The sequence below is a fragment of the Aethalodelphis obliquidens genome, unplaced genomic scaffold, assembly GCF_003676395.1.
Source record: "Aethalodelphis obliquidens isolate GAN/ISIS:26980383/991018 unplaced genomic scaffold, ASM367639v1 scaffold9, whole genome shotgun sequence".
Taxonomy (NCBI): Eukaryota; Metazoa; Chordata; class Mammalia; order Artiodactyla; family Delphinidae; genus Aethalodelphis; species Aethalodelphis obliquidens.
In genome coordinates, this window is record NW_020837953.1 from 36,745,546 (window position 1) to 36,759,294 (window position 13,749).

The 13,749-nt window shown below is 37.3% G+C and overlaps 1 protein-coding gene across 16 annotated transcripts in view; it reads left to right on the top strand.

The window, feature by feature from the left end:
* The window catches only part of EIF4G3 (eukaryotic translation initiation factor 4 gamma 3), a 369,011-nt gene that overhangs the window by 194,053 nt on the left and 161,209 nt on the right, over positions 1 to 13,749 (top strand). For 15 of the 16 annotated variants that reach the window (XM_027109874.1, XM_027109876.1, XM_027109872.1 and 12 more), the window contains 2 exons: positions 8,521 to 8,700; positions 9,501 to 9,615. In XM_027109874.1, coding sequence (XP_026965675.1) covers positions 8,521 to 8,700; positions 9,501 to 9,615 — 295 coding nt within the window. Of the gene's footprint in view, positions 1 to 8,520; positions 8,701 to 9,500; positions 9,616 to 13,749 lie in introns of those variants that run through there. The other variant, XM_027109877.1, reaches the window with a different exon arrangement.

A 13,749-nucleotide genomic window follows, 5' to 3' on the forward strand; every position in this document is an offset into this window, starting at 1 on the left:
ATTGGTTCTATAAACTGTTGACTAAATATAATGCACAAGGTGAGCGTTGTAAGTGCAGTTTTATCTGGGGCAAAATGAGGGCTGTAGCCTGGGAGACAGCATCTCAGATAGCTCTGAGAAACTCCTCCAAAGAGGTAGAGGGGGGGAAGGTCAGTTATATATGTGATTTTGGTGAAGGAGGAGTACATGTAATCAAGCACACGTTTTTCTGCAGAATGTTGCTGCTAGTCTCGTGAAGGTTACTGCTAGTCACGAGGAGCAGACGTCACCATGAATGATTTTAGTGCTTTTCTAGATATGAGGAGATGCAAGTATTGGGCTCATAAAATCTTCTCCTGAAAATATCTATCTAAAGGCCTGTTCTGCCAGTTTTTCCCCAGAGCACAGAGGCCTCATTCCTGATCTCCACCCTGAACTCCTTTCAGTGTGTATTGAAGGTCAGCGGCTGCAGCAGCTTGTGATTTAATCCTTGTAGAGGCAGATGACAGGTGCCAATTTTTAGTTGGCAAAACGATGCCAAAAAAAAAAAAATCAGTAGTTATTTAGATGAGCTATTTGAAGGTAATTGCTTGGGAAAAGAAAACTAATAATCTAGTAATCTAGAACCTATATATTTTTTCTTTGTAAAATGAAGTTATCAGAATTGAAATGAGACAAATAACAAGATTTTAGATGGTAAACGTTTTTAGTTTAATACAACCAAGAAACTGCTATAGGATGTGTGTGTTTCTTGGAACTGCTTTTATTTAGATGATCTTTATGTGTGGCCAACCGGGGCTCTTTTTGAGTCCCTCAAGTCAGGGATATCAAGTTCTAATTAGTATTATGTCAGCCACATCATCTTCCTGGTACAATTAATTTTTGGCTTTTGCAGGGTTTCTTTAGATTAATAAGGATGTTCTATTCTTTTTGCATTTTATAATCTGAAGAGAGCTTTAGCTTAGAATACAGTTTTCTTCAAAGGTAAAAGAAAGTAGTCCTAAGTTATTTTATATGCAGAACACTCTTGGCTTTAGAAATATGTCAACTATTTTTATTCTGATATTTGAAAATCCCAAGGTAATTAGAAACTGAAAGAACAGAACGTACACCCAGAATTAAAACAAGTGACTTGGTATAATGTAGATCTGGCTTGTGTTACTAACTTCATGTCTTTGGTCATTGAAGTTTGTGTAATTGTGGTTTAAAGTTACTTATGTTCCTGTCCTTATTTTACTTTTGGATTTCACAAGAAATAGCAAGCGTTGGTTACACACTATGGCTGAATAGTCTTTGCATTATGAGGAAAACCAGGGAATTGGTATTTTAAAGTGTTTGTGGAAGAAAAACATTTTGCAGTATGTTGATATGTGATTTTAGTTCACATAATGTTCGAATTAATTGGATTTAGCTTAAACAAATAATAAGCTTCTTAAAAAAACAGTGTTTGGCATCAAGGAGTATGTTACCTGGGGCAGGCATTGAAACTATGCATGTTTTCCTATTGTAGTTTGGTTCTTTTTGCAAAAAGATTTAAAAAAAAGAAACAGCTGGCTTATGTTTATCCCCTCCCTCCAATTATGACCTCTGAAGGTTTCTGTTCTCCAAGTTGTGCTGTTACATTTGAAGTCCTAGTCCTTGGTAGAGAAATATTTGTATTGCTCTAGACATTTTCTTAGATGTGGAAAATAAAATAAATGAACGCTTTGGGTTTGCCTCTGGGGCCAGACCTGGCATATCAGGACCTGGCATTTAATGGATAGGAAATCTGGCCAAGCATCTATGCAGTCTCATCACCAGAACTCTTGTATTTTTCAGAGCTTGATGTAGGCCAGTGATGGGCAGTTTTATCTGGTGCCTTTCTCACAAGGAGTTGTAGGATTGCAGCAGAGACAGTGAAAAAAATATAGGTTGGGAGTTGGCATAACTGGGATTCAGTCTAACCTTTTCTGCAGACTAACCTTGGACTTCAGCTTTCTTATCTGTGAAATGGATAAAATATGCTTACAAATGATGTTATATTGAGGTGTTATAATAACAATGTTTCCTAAGGGTATTGTGGCGAATAAAAGTACCAGCCTGTCACAGTGCCTGACACATAATAGGCCCTTGATAAGTGTCAGTTTCCTTTAGCAGTGAGACAGCCTACCTTTCCCCTTTCCCAAGCTATTTTTACCTATGAATGAAGTGTTCTCCAAGGATGCTTGTTTCCCAGACTCTGCATTATGATCTGATAGAACACTTTCTTCTTCCTGCCAGAATCCTTAAGGGTTTCCTTCCTCCATCTGACATAATCCTCTACGGTAACACTGTCTAATAGAACTTTCTGTGATGAAGAAGCTCTTCTGTATCTGTGCTGTTCACTGTAGTAGCTACTAGCCACATGTAACTATTGAGTGCTTGAATTGTGCATTGTGGCTGAAGAACTGAATTTTAAATTAAATTAAATTTAAGTAACTAAATGTGGCTAGTGGCTACCTGTTGGACAGTTCAGCTATAGGGCTTACATTTCCTAATTCTTAGTGAAACTAAATTATGTGATAATATGTGTTACATGCAGGAAAACAAAGAATCTTACATGAATAACCTTCATTATAAATTGTTGTAAGTCAGCAGAATATCTGATTGATACTTGAATGATATCCCATTATATGGACTCTTTACTACTTGTCCCTTTCTAACTTGTCAGAAAATCATAGCACTAACATTTTTCTTAAGTACTTAATTTTTTTAAAAGATACTAACCTAAAAATTTTTCTTAAATTAATTAATTTATTTTTGGCTGCGTTGGGTCTTCTCTAGCTGCTGTGCGCGGGCTTTCTCTAGTTTTGGCGAGCGGGAGCTACTCTTTGTTGCGGTGTGCGGGCTTCTCATTGCAGTGGCTTCTCTTGTTGCGGAGCACAGGCTCTAGGAGTGCGGGCTTCAGTAGCTGTGGCGCACGGGCTTAGTTGGTCTGCGGCATGTGGGATCTTCCCAGACCAGGGCTCGAACTCGTGTCCCCTGCATTGGCAGGCAGGTTCTTAACCACTGTGCCACCAGGGAAGTCCCAACCTAACAAGTTCTTAATTGAGGTTCTTACTGTTTACCCCTCCAGTAGGTTGAACTATATATGCAAAAAGCTAGGGATTTCAGAAACATATTTTTCATATGGTTTTTATTGCTTTGCAAATTAATAAGTACTCAGTGGTTTTTGACATAGGAAGAACTAATGTGATTGAATAAGATTTTTCCTGGTTATTGAAAATGAATAGGTGTTTTTCAAAGAATTTCTGGTTATTATATAGTTTTTTAGAGATATTTTTGTCTTTTGATGATTCGAGAGAGCAAAGTCATGAGAAAATGATATAGTCTAATTAATAGCATCTGGGTAATTCCCTGGTGGTCCAGTGGTTAGGACTAGGTGCTTTCACTGCCAGGGCCTGGATTCAGTCCCTGGTTGGGGAACTAAGATCCTGCAAGCTGCACAGCACGGCCAAAAAAAAAAAAAAAAAAAAAATTAACAGCATCTTCATAAAGCATTTATTACCATTGTTATTGGCCAGGAAACTTTGGTAAAGCTATAATTACTACGTCTTTAGAAGAATTTTCCAAGAGGTAACTTTTTCCTTCTTGCTTCTAGAGTGTTTCTGTGAAGGTCAGCAATCTTAAGTACCCTATAAATTCACCCTCTGTTTTAAATGTATCCTAGCCCTTTGGAGCTACCCAAAGTACCACCTCAAATGAGGGCTGTCATCTTCCTCTGCTGTTTTCCTGGCATACTAGTGGACCATTGCAAGATAAAAGACTAAACAGATTGAAATCCAGTTTTGAGATGATACGTTGTACAAGGTTCTTTTCTCCTTACCTGTCCCGTTTCAGCATCTTTTATCAGTGACTTGGATTAATGCCATGCCTGTCAAATTTGCCGATGGTCATGTAGTTTTGATATTGCATGATATATTTAGAATCCAAAAAAAAAATCTGTGTAATCTGAAATGATGGGTTGAAATTAGCCAGATAAATTTTCAAAGGAATAAAACACTAGATTCCTATATGAACTTCAAAACACAACTATAAGAGTACACACAGAAATGAAGAGCATGACTTACTGCCAGGTTATATATAAAGAATATTAAAGAATTTTAGATGATTGTAACTCAGTACTAATTGGTAGTAAAATGTGGTTGACAAAAGAGCTCCTGTGATCCTGTGATTCTTGTTCATTAATGGAAACAGAGTTGGCCAGAATAAAAGAGATATATTGTTTCTTTACTTAGCAACAGATATTTATTGAATGAGGGCCTGGTATGGTCTGGGCAGACCTGGATATTTAGGTTTGGCTCTCTACTTTGAGAACTTTGAACAGTGGGAGAAGATTGAGAAAAAAGAGTTAGCTGGTTAGGGAATTTAAAAATCTCGGTTGGAGGGAGAGGGGGTGGAGGGTGGTGATTGGCTTGGAACAAAAAATGGTGATGTGTAAGTTGGCAGTGATGGCAGTCTTCAGATAACTCAGAGGTTTGTCACTCCTGGAGAGGAAGGATTTGACTTTGATGTGATTTTTGGGGGATAGATGTCAGACCAGAGGGTAGATGATACAGAGGGATAGATTTGGAGCCAGTAGAAGGAGAGACTCTTGCAGTGTCAGAACTCCATTTAACAATGAAATGGAACTGTGTCCTGAGTTGCTAAAGTCTCATAACCTCAAAGGCATGTCATATAAGAGATTCAAACTTTAGGTATATGGTTAGACTAAATGGCCTGTACTGTCCTTCCAAAACAGGATAGTTTGATTCCTTTAATGATTCTTCAGTACTCAGTGGAGAGGAAAAAGGATTCAGAAGCATTGCAAGCAGTTTGGGAAAGCCTGTTCACATCCACACACTCTTTTCAATAAGCTGTGGTTTGCTGCCGTGCCTACCAACTATTAAATCTAATTCTATATTTACAATTGAATGGTTAGGAGGGAGTACAAAAAAGAGAATCCATTTCTTTTTATTTCTTTGCATGTCCAACCGTTACACCTTTTCTAGTCCTGGAGATATTAGAACCTCGTGTGTGTGTGTGTGTGTTTGTGTGTGTGTGTGTGTGTGTGTGTGTGAGAGAGAGAGAGAGAGAGAGAGAGAGATGGTGTACTTTATAAAGGGAAAGACAAGCTCCAAATAGCCTGTCATAGTAAAAATCTTAGTGCAGTGAAGTTGAGTAAAAGTAGGCCTGTTAAATGTACCAAGGATAAAAAAGCATATGAACAAGTTTCAGTTACTCTAAGGGAGACAGAGAATTAGAACCTTGTAGGTAGGAGAAATTTGTTTTCCTGAATGATAAACATGAATTTCATGAGGTGACTGATGGAGTTTTCTTACCAGAAATCAATTACGATTGAGGGATCTGCTACCCATCAGTGTAGTTTGATAAACGTCCTGCCACATCCCTTCAGCCTTTGAAAAGAAAAGATTTCTTCTGACTGATGTCACTTGTTTGAAATTATGAGGGGTGTTCCATTTCATGAGAGTTAGAGTGTGTAACAGTTAAAAGTACAGGCCCAGAACCTGAATATGTTTAAATTACACATGGCAGACCTTTAGCAAGTTACTTAATCTCCCTGTCCCTCAATTTCCCCATATATCTAATGGTGGTGTTAAAAATAGTACCTGCCTTAGAGGTTTGTTGTGAGGATAACTTAATATATTGATATATGTGAAGTGCTTAGAGTGGTACCTGGTAGCTTAAAGTACTATATGAATCTTCATTGTTGTTATTTAGTGTTCCTGTTTAATACAAGTTTCTACTTAGCTTCAAAGCTGAAATCTTAGTTTATAAAAAAAAAAATATGGTATGTCCACATAACCACAAATTTTGTGTTTTACTGGCTTGGCTGTATGTTGATATTAAGAGTATCATTAGAAACATTTGTTTGTTTCTCTTTCAGAGCAGCTTAAGTAAACAGTCTTATCCTATTCAGAAATCTCCTTGAATAAAATGTAATCTCAGTTATTCTAGACAGGCTGGTTAAAAATTCCAGCAGAACAGTTGGAAAATAGTGGTGAGAGAAGTATTTATGGGAAAACTTTACCCATGCCTATTTTTCTTGTTCTGCATAAGTTAATGGACTAGTTTCCTCTCTCTCTCTCCCCCTCACCTCCCCGTAACACCATGTGTCTTAAGGCAATAAGTACTCTGACAAAATTTGTTGGTAATATAACCACAGTGGATCATCACCTGTATCCGTTCAGTACTCTCCTTGTCTTGCCTGCCCTCTAGAGTTCATGGAAAAGATTCTTACAGAATTAATCCTTTTATCCACTGTGGCTCACATCTAGTAGTGCTCAGTAAGTTGAGCCAGGTGAATGACCCTCCTTTCCTTGAGTCCTGTAACAGTTTTGTGGCTCCTGTGATATATACACCGAGTTATAAAAATGGTTAAGTTCATTCCTGAAATGTGTTCACAGCTCACATTGATGAATAATAGATTCTGTCTGCTATGTAATTAGGAGAAGTGAAGTCTAGCCTGGAAAGTTTACTAGTCCAGTGTTCCTGGTTGCAAATGACAGAAATTCTTGTGCCTGTCACCAAAACTGTGTCAGTGGAGATAACTTGAAGACTATTGCTGTCATTGTGACCCAGCCCAGGTTCCTATGTTATCACCCTTGCCTCTTGTATTTTCTTTTCATCTTCACCAACTACTCTCTGTAGTTTCCCCCATCTGGTTTCCCCATTCACTTCATTCTCCTGCTATACCTTACTGTCTGTTGCTTTTCTGTGACTTATTCTCTTTAGGGCTTTCTTTCCCTTGGGGTATGAGGGCTGAATGGGGATGAGCCTTGGGCACTGGATCCCAATTCTTGCAATTCAGCACAAGATGACACGTTACTTCCTACCACCTGTGGGTAGCTTCATGCTTAGGAGTAGGACATGATAAGACCTGAGTGGACCCAAAGGTCAAACTTGCAGTTATTTGGACCAATAGCAACACTCATGTCTGGAATTGTGAGACAACTCAAGAGACTTTGGAGCTAGACAGCATTTTTAGAGTATTACTATATTTCCCCATTTTAAAGCTATAAGTGGCCTCTTATATACCTGGTTAACTGAAAAGAGCAAGTTTCTGTCATGTGGAGTCTGGTAAAAGTTGAAAGGTTTAGGTATTTCTTAGGACTTTTGCAAACTTAAAAGCAACAAATGGCACTTCTCCTGTTAACTCTCATCTCCATTGAAGATGGAGAGCAGATCGTAGAGATGCTTAATAACTAATGCTGAGTCATATCATGGGGGAGAGCCAAGAGTAGGAATCAGTAGTTCCAATGGTACTTGTCCACTAAGCATACATTTCCTTTCAAGCTGTTAATACTTTTGGCTACTATTAGAATATTTTTGCCACTGGATTTATTTACTTTTGATTAAATGTCATTCGATTCTTCAGTTTCTTGTGCCCTTGAATTCTCAAGTAGAGAATTGTCATTCTGATTTTCTAATCTTCTTTCTTCTCCTATTATTACTAAATAGAAAGATATTTTTGTTGAGCTGCATGCTATGTCCTACCCCTTCCTACTGATCTATAAGCTTTTCCATTGGCTTTCTTTCTGTTTCCTGCTGCTTTCTTGCTTCATAATTGAAGGGAGGATTCAGACCCATCCAGGTAACAAACTACTGGTTCTGCATGGCCTCTTTATTTCTCTATTCTCTTATTATTATTATTAGAGTGAGATTGATTGTCTGCTGGTGAATACACGCATTCACGGTGGGAATTTACTATTGGTATATTGTTTCAAGGCTTTTAAGCCTGCAGTGAAAACCATAAACAACCACAAGTACTGGTTACCATTTGAAAGATTTGAGATGTGCTCCTTCCAGACCATTCTCAAGCCCGTCTAGATTTTCCACTTTTATTGCAAACTATTTGAGAAAGCAAAATTGGGTTCAGTTTAGTATGAGATTGCCACTATTTGCAAAATGAAGGCTTTTCGTATCATGTGACAATTAGCGTGTGACAACCCTACAGATGGTTTTAGTTTAATTTGACCTTGATAAACTGAGATGAAAATCTTTATGTCCAGCAAGATTTATTGATATTCTAAATACTTTATAAATGACTTGAATGGTAGTTTTTTACGGGACTACTTTAATTTTTAATAAGTTGATAATGAGCAGCTATCTACTCTTTATAAAAGAAGCAATGCTTTTATACAACAGAACAACTTTTAGAGAGATACCAACTGTCCCTTTTGTTATATTTTACCACACATTTTAAAACTAATAATTTATGGTATGGAATTTTTAGTTTAAATTAACTGAGATTTCATTTTAAAAGTGAGGCTGCCCTACTGTTTTCAAATGAGTGACAGCATTGATCAAAGCGTGAATCGGTGTGGCTGTGCCTCGTGTGGAATGCTTTTTGTGAACCCAGATATAGGCAATTAAGTCTCTCTTTATGTATGTTGTATTTCTAATTCAAGTTGATAAGACTTTTATAAGTGGAAAAAAGGAGAAAGCTCAAGATAGTAAAATTTACATACTGCCCTTTGTAAAAAATATATATATATATATTTTTTTTTCTCCCCTCCTCAGTTTTTCCAGAGGCCTCAAATACAGCCTCCTAGAGCTACCATCCCGAACAGCAGTCCTTCCATTCGTCCTGGTGCACAGACACCCACTGCAGTGTATCAGGCCAATCAGCACATCATGATGGTTAACCACCTGCCCATGCCGTACCCAGTGCCCCAGGGTCCTCAGTACTGTATACCACAGGTAAAGTAATCTCTCAGATCCGTGTGGTCCATCAGCAGAGTGGGGATTAACTCAGATTCTCATCAGAGGGAACAGGGAGGGTGGCTGGTAACTTTGGTTTTTAGTGACGTGTGAACTTTTCTGTTGGATGTAAGTCTAAGCCATTTTGTCATTTTTCATAATATCATAAGGAGATATTTCTTCATCTCTTAAAATTTTCTAAGATGGTAGAGAAATTGTTTTTATATCCTAGCTTTCTCCCAATCCCTTACCCACAACCAGCTGCTCTAAAATAGAGTCCATAACTACCTGTTCCAGTAATACCATTCAGTGTCATTGAAAGCTATCAGCCTGAAATAATTTTACAATGAGCTGATGTCTGCCTGTGCCCTGATTTGCTGTATGGCTTTACCTAAGGCGCACCTTTTTTTTCCATCCTCATTACATCTTTTTTTTTTAATTGAAGTATATTTGATATACAGTATTGTGTTCGTTTCAGGTGTGCAGCAAAGTGATTTGGTTATACATATGTATATTCATTTTTTCCAATTCTTTTCCATTATAGGTTATTACAAGATACTGAATATAGTTCCCTGTGCTATACAGTAAATCCTTGTTGTTTATCTACTCATTGCATCTTAATGGCAAGCAGGTGTTTTGAACGTGTTTAACAAAGTGGCTTTACCTCCTTTAAATGATTCTCTTATACACACATACATGCGCACGCACACACACACACACACACACACACACCCCTTTATTTTTCCATAGTAAGCTACCTTCATGTTACTTCCTAAATGTCTGTAACCCCTCTCTTGCAGTACCGTCATAGTGGCCCTCCGTATGTTGGGCCCCCACAGCAGTATCCGGTTCAACCACCAGGGCCAGGTCCTTTTTATCCTGGACCGGGACCTGGGGACTTCCCCAGTGCTTATGGTAAGTATGAAAAATTAGGCAATTTCTGCTAGTTTGTTGTGCTTATTCCATTTTGTTGTTTGGCAGGTCAGTTTAGGTAGTGAGGTTTGGTGGTGTGAAAGATTTTTAAATAAAATGTTGCAAACAGTTCTGACCTGAAAGCTTTTTTTTTTTTTTAGAGCAGCTTACAAGGAAAGAATATTATAGAAACGCATTTAGTTAATGACACCTTCTGAAGGAGCTGGTAATTCTGTTGCAAAAAGCCCATGTCTCAAGAGTCTGATGTCTGCTGCTGGCTCATGATTACCTAGATTGTTGCTGGATTTTTGCTGAATGCATAAATATACCTTATCTCCCTTCCATGATTTCTTTTTTTCTAAGCATTTACCACCATTTACCAAAACATTTGTTAATGTTTTCTCACTAGAAAGTAATATCCACGAAGGCAGGGAATTTTATTTGTTTTGTTTACTGCTATATCCCTAGCACCTAGAGAACAGTGACTGGTAGGCACTTAGAGAATATACATGGGATGACTGAATTTAACTCAGTATACCTGTGATTCCTTTTCTGCAAAATTTTGGTAAGATCTGTGTCATGGGGAGGTTTTGAGGATTAGTTAAATGGAAATGCCTTGAAAAATTACAAGTATTTTTAATGTAGAGAAGCAAGCACCAAGCTTATACTTGGTGTGTGAACCGATACTAAACTAAGGAGTAATGAAAATTACTGATTTTATTCAGTAAATTTCTACTACATACCACACTTGTTTTTTTCCCTTAGAAGGCGAATTATAAGTGATAAAATCAGCAAATACTAGAACAGTTAAACTTTAAGATTCAGTAAGGGGACCCCCCTGGTGGTGCAGTGTTAAGAATCCGCCTGCCAATGCAGGGGACATGGGTTCAAGCCCTCGTCCGGGAAGATCCCACATGTGTTGCAGCAACTACTCCCGTGCGCCACAAGTACTGAGCCTGCACTCTAGAGCCCGCAAGCCACAACCACTGAGTCCACATGCCACAACTACTGAAGCCCGCGCACCTAGAGCCCATGCTCCGCACCAAAGAAGCCACCGCAACGAGAAGCCCATGCACTGAAACGAAGAGTAGCCCCTGCTCTCCGCAACTAGAGAAAGCCCGTGCGCAGCAGGGAAGACCCAGCAAAAATATTAATCAGTTAATTAATTAAAAAATAATTATTTAAAAAATAATAATAATTATTTAAAAAAAAATTCAGTAAGCATTGCTCTTTTCCATTACAGCAAGGACATATTAAAATTTTAACTTGTTCTTTTAAGATGGTAACCCACCCTAGATAAACATGTATCCACTAACTATTTCCTAACATTGGGATTAGTGGCTCAGTTAAAAACCTTTATAGAATAATTGATGGGTATTAGAATAACCCAAGAAGGTTTCCTTTAGGTTTTGAGGTGAAATAGGCAAAGCAACCAAGTGTTAACTAGCTTTACTTCTTTTAGAAAAGGAAAACCTTTCTGTTACTTGTGAAACTGCTGTTTCAAAATGATATACTTTAAAAGTTCATTAAATGTCTCAAATATATATGTTTATTTAACTTTATTAAAGTGGTATTAAGTGGGTTTTTTTTATTAAGTGGTATTTTTACTAAGAAATACTTGATATTTTCAGAACAATACATGTTTACACATATGTTTAAAAGGAAAATAATATATGCACATTACCCAGCTTCAACATAGAATATTGCCAGTACTGTTGAGGTACTTGTGCATCCCTTGAACTTAGCTAAGGCACAGTTTTCACACAAGTCTAGTGCCTTTGTATTGATGCTTGCTCTGAAAATTTAAATCCAATTAAAATTATTTTGAGGTGTAAAATTGGCTGTTGTTGTTATCTAGAATTTATTGAGTAGAAAAACTTTAAGATGAGATTATCTGTCAGAGTAAACATGCTGAAATTAACAGTATTTCTCTTTCAAATCCATGTTGCAAAGGGAATGCAATTGTATCTTAGAATTTACAAAATTATTTTGAAAGGTTTCTCACTGAATTTTAGTCTACTGTTTATTTACGGATCACATAAATGATTTTTTGACTCAGAAAATATCATCATTATAAGTCTGTGCCAGCCCTCTTTCTTGCTCTTGAAACTACTGCTGCAGTATATATGGAAACAATATAGATGAGTTTACTAGTAGAGAAATATTTTGATGATGTGTATATACAGTATTATAACATTTTGGTTTTATTTATTTCTATTATATATAAGCCATATTTATTTATTTTTACAAAAAAGCAATAGATTGAGGTGCAGTTGTATCTCAGATATTGTTGATGTCTGTTCCTTTTGATAGATATTCTTTCTTCCCCAGGAAATTCTTACCTAGATCCAGTAGACATTGAGTAGGTAGTTCATCACCTAGATTAAAACACTGTTTTCCTAGTTTCCTTAAGATTAGAAAGACGATCTTAAGATAGTTTTTAATTATGAAAGTAACCAAGTTGATGAAAAATACAAATAATGTAGGACATAAAAAGTTGAAATAACCAATTTTTGTCCCTCCTTACTCCCTAAAGCAATAATGATTTAACAGATTGAAACATATTTTTTTATTCATATTTAAATAATTTTTAATGCAAATGGGCACATACTATTTTTAATGTTCTAAAACTTCCTGGTTTTTTTCCCCATCTCACGACATATTCATGGACATCTTTCCATTTCATTGCCTATAGAATTTCAAGCTACATAGTATTCCATTTTAAGAATAAATCATAGTCTAGTTCTCTGCTGATAGAAGTTTAGGTTCTTTTTGTTATTTGGGCGTATGTTTTAGTTTTAAAGCCTGTCACTAGTTAGTATGTTTTTATCAGAATCAAAAGTTGTAATCTAATCGTTCCCATCAATTATAGGTCCTCCAGCTATATTGCCTTGGTCTTATGGTGTAGAAGCCATAAACATTCTATTTCCTTTTCTTGGAATCTCCCCTTCTCTTACCTTTTCACTTCCATTTCTTAAATTTCCCTCTGATCCTGTTGCCTCCCCTTTCCTCTTCATCTCTCCTGTCCTGATCTTGGGTTGGATTAAAGGTGGGTGTGGGGATGGGATCCTACTTCTGTTTTCCAAAGCAGGAGTCCTTTCTTCTAGGGCAGAGGACCTTCCTTTATCTGAACTGGCAAGGAATGAATCCAAGACTTGTTCCTTCTTGCTCTACTGCTGGAGTTTGTGAGTTGGGTGGGCTTCCCCCCACCACCACCAGAGTTCTTAGTTCTTCATCCTTAACTTTGCACTTCACTCCTGCATACTAACAGTTTACTCCCCTACTTGGTTTAAACCTTGAACAGTGGTTCTCAAAAAATATTCTTAACTACATTGAATTTCAGTAACTAGGATCATAGAATTCTGTATAATTTTTGCAGTGTTTCTATAGTGTTGAGGAAAAATAACTAATGAATAGTATTTGCTCAGTGTTGCTTTTCAGTTTTTCTCTTGTCAGTGTTTCTTAAATATTTTGATGCCTGTTAACATGAGAAATACCTCATGGAGACTGAAATTATTTCCAGGCCAACCCTAGAGGGTGATCGCCCAAGATGAAAAACATAGTTTTGGGAGCAAAGGGATGTGGTTGATGGTGGCAGTGATGTTGAGGAAGGAAAAAAAGATTGAGAATTTACAGTGGTAGATGGCCCCGTTCTCTCTTACTTCAAGCCAGTATACTCTCCTTTTTTCTCACTCTGTCATGTCATTTCCCTTTCCTTCTGTCATCTTCTTTCCACTCTTTTCCTGAGTCTCTATGGGGGCTTGGGCACCTTGTTCAGCTCGTAAGAGCTGAGGGAGTCATTGTTCCCCGTAGTGTGTGTAGGTGGGAAACTTTTTTGGCACCTCAAATTCAGTTTGATTGTATTTTTGCAGAGCGGCAATACATTATTATTATGGGTATATTATGGGATAAATTGATTTTTATGTGCCAGCCTGCATATTTAACCACTATATTTATCTTTGTTTCTATGGAAAATTGAAAGTTTTGCAAGGTTTTGGAAGACCTGCAATGTGTAAGACATTTGTGCTAAGTATTCTGTGGAATGTAGATGTTGAGGTATTCTCCCTGCCTTTCAGGAACTTATTTGCGTGATGTTTGTGCTTGGGGTTTTGCCAATGAGATGAAATCTAAATATTG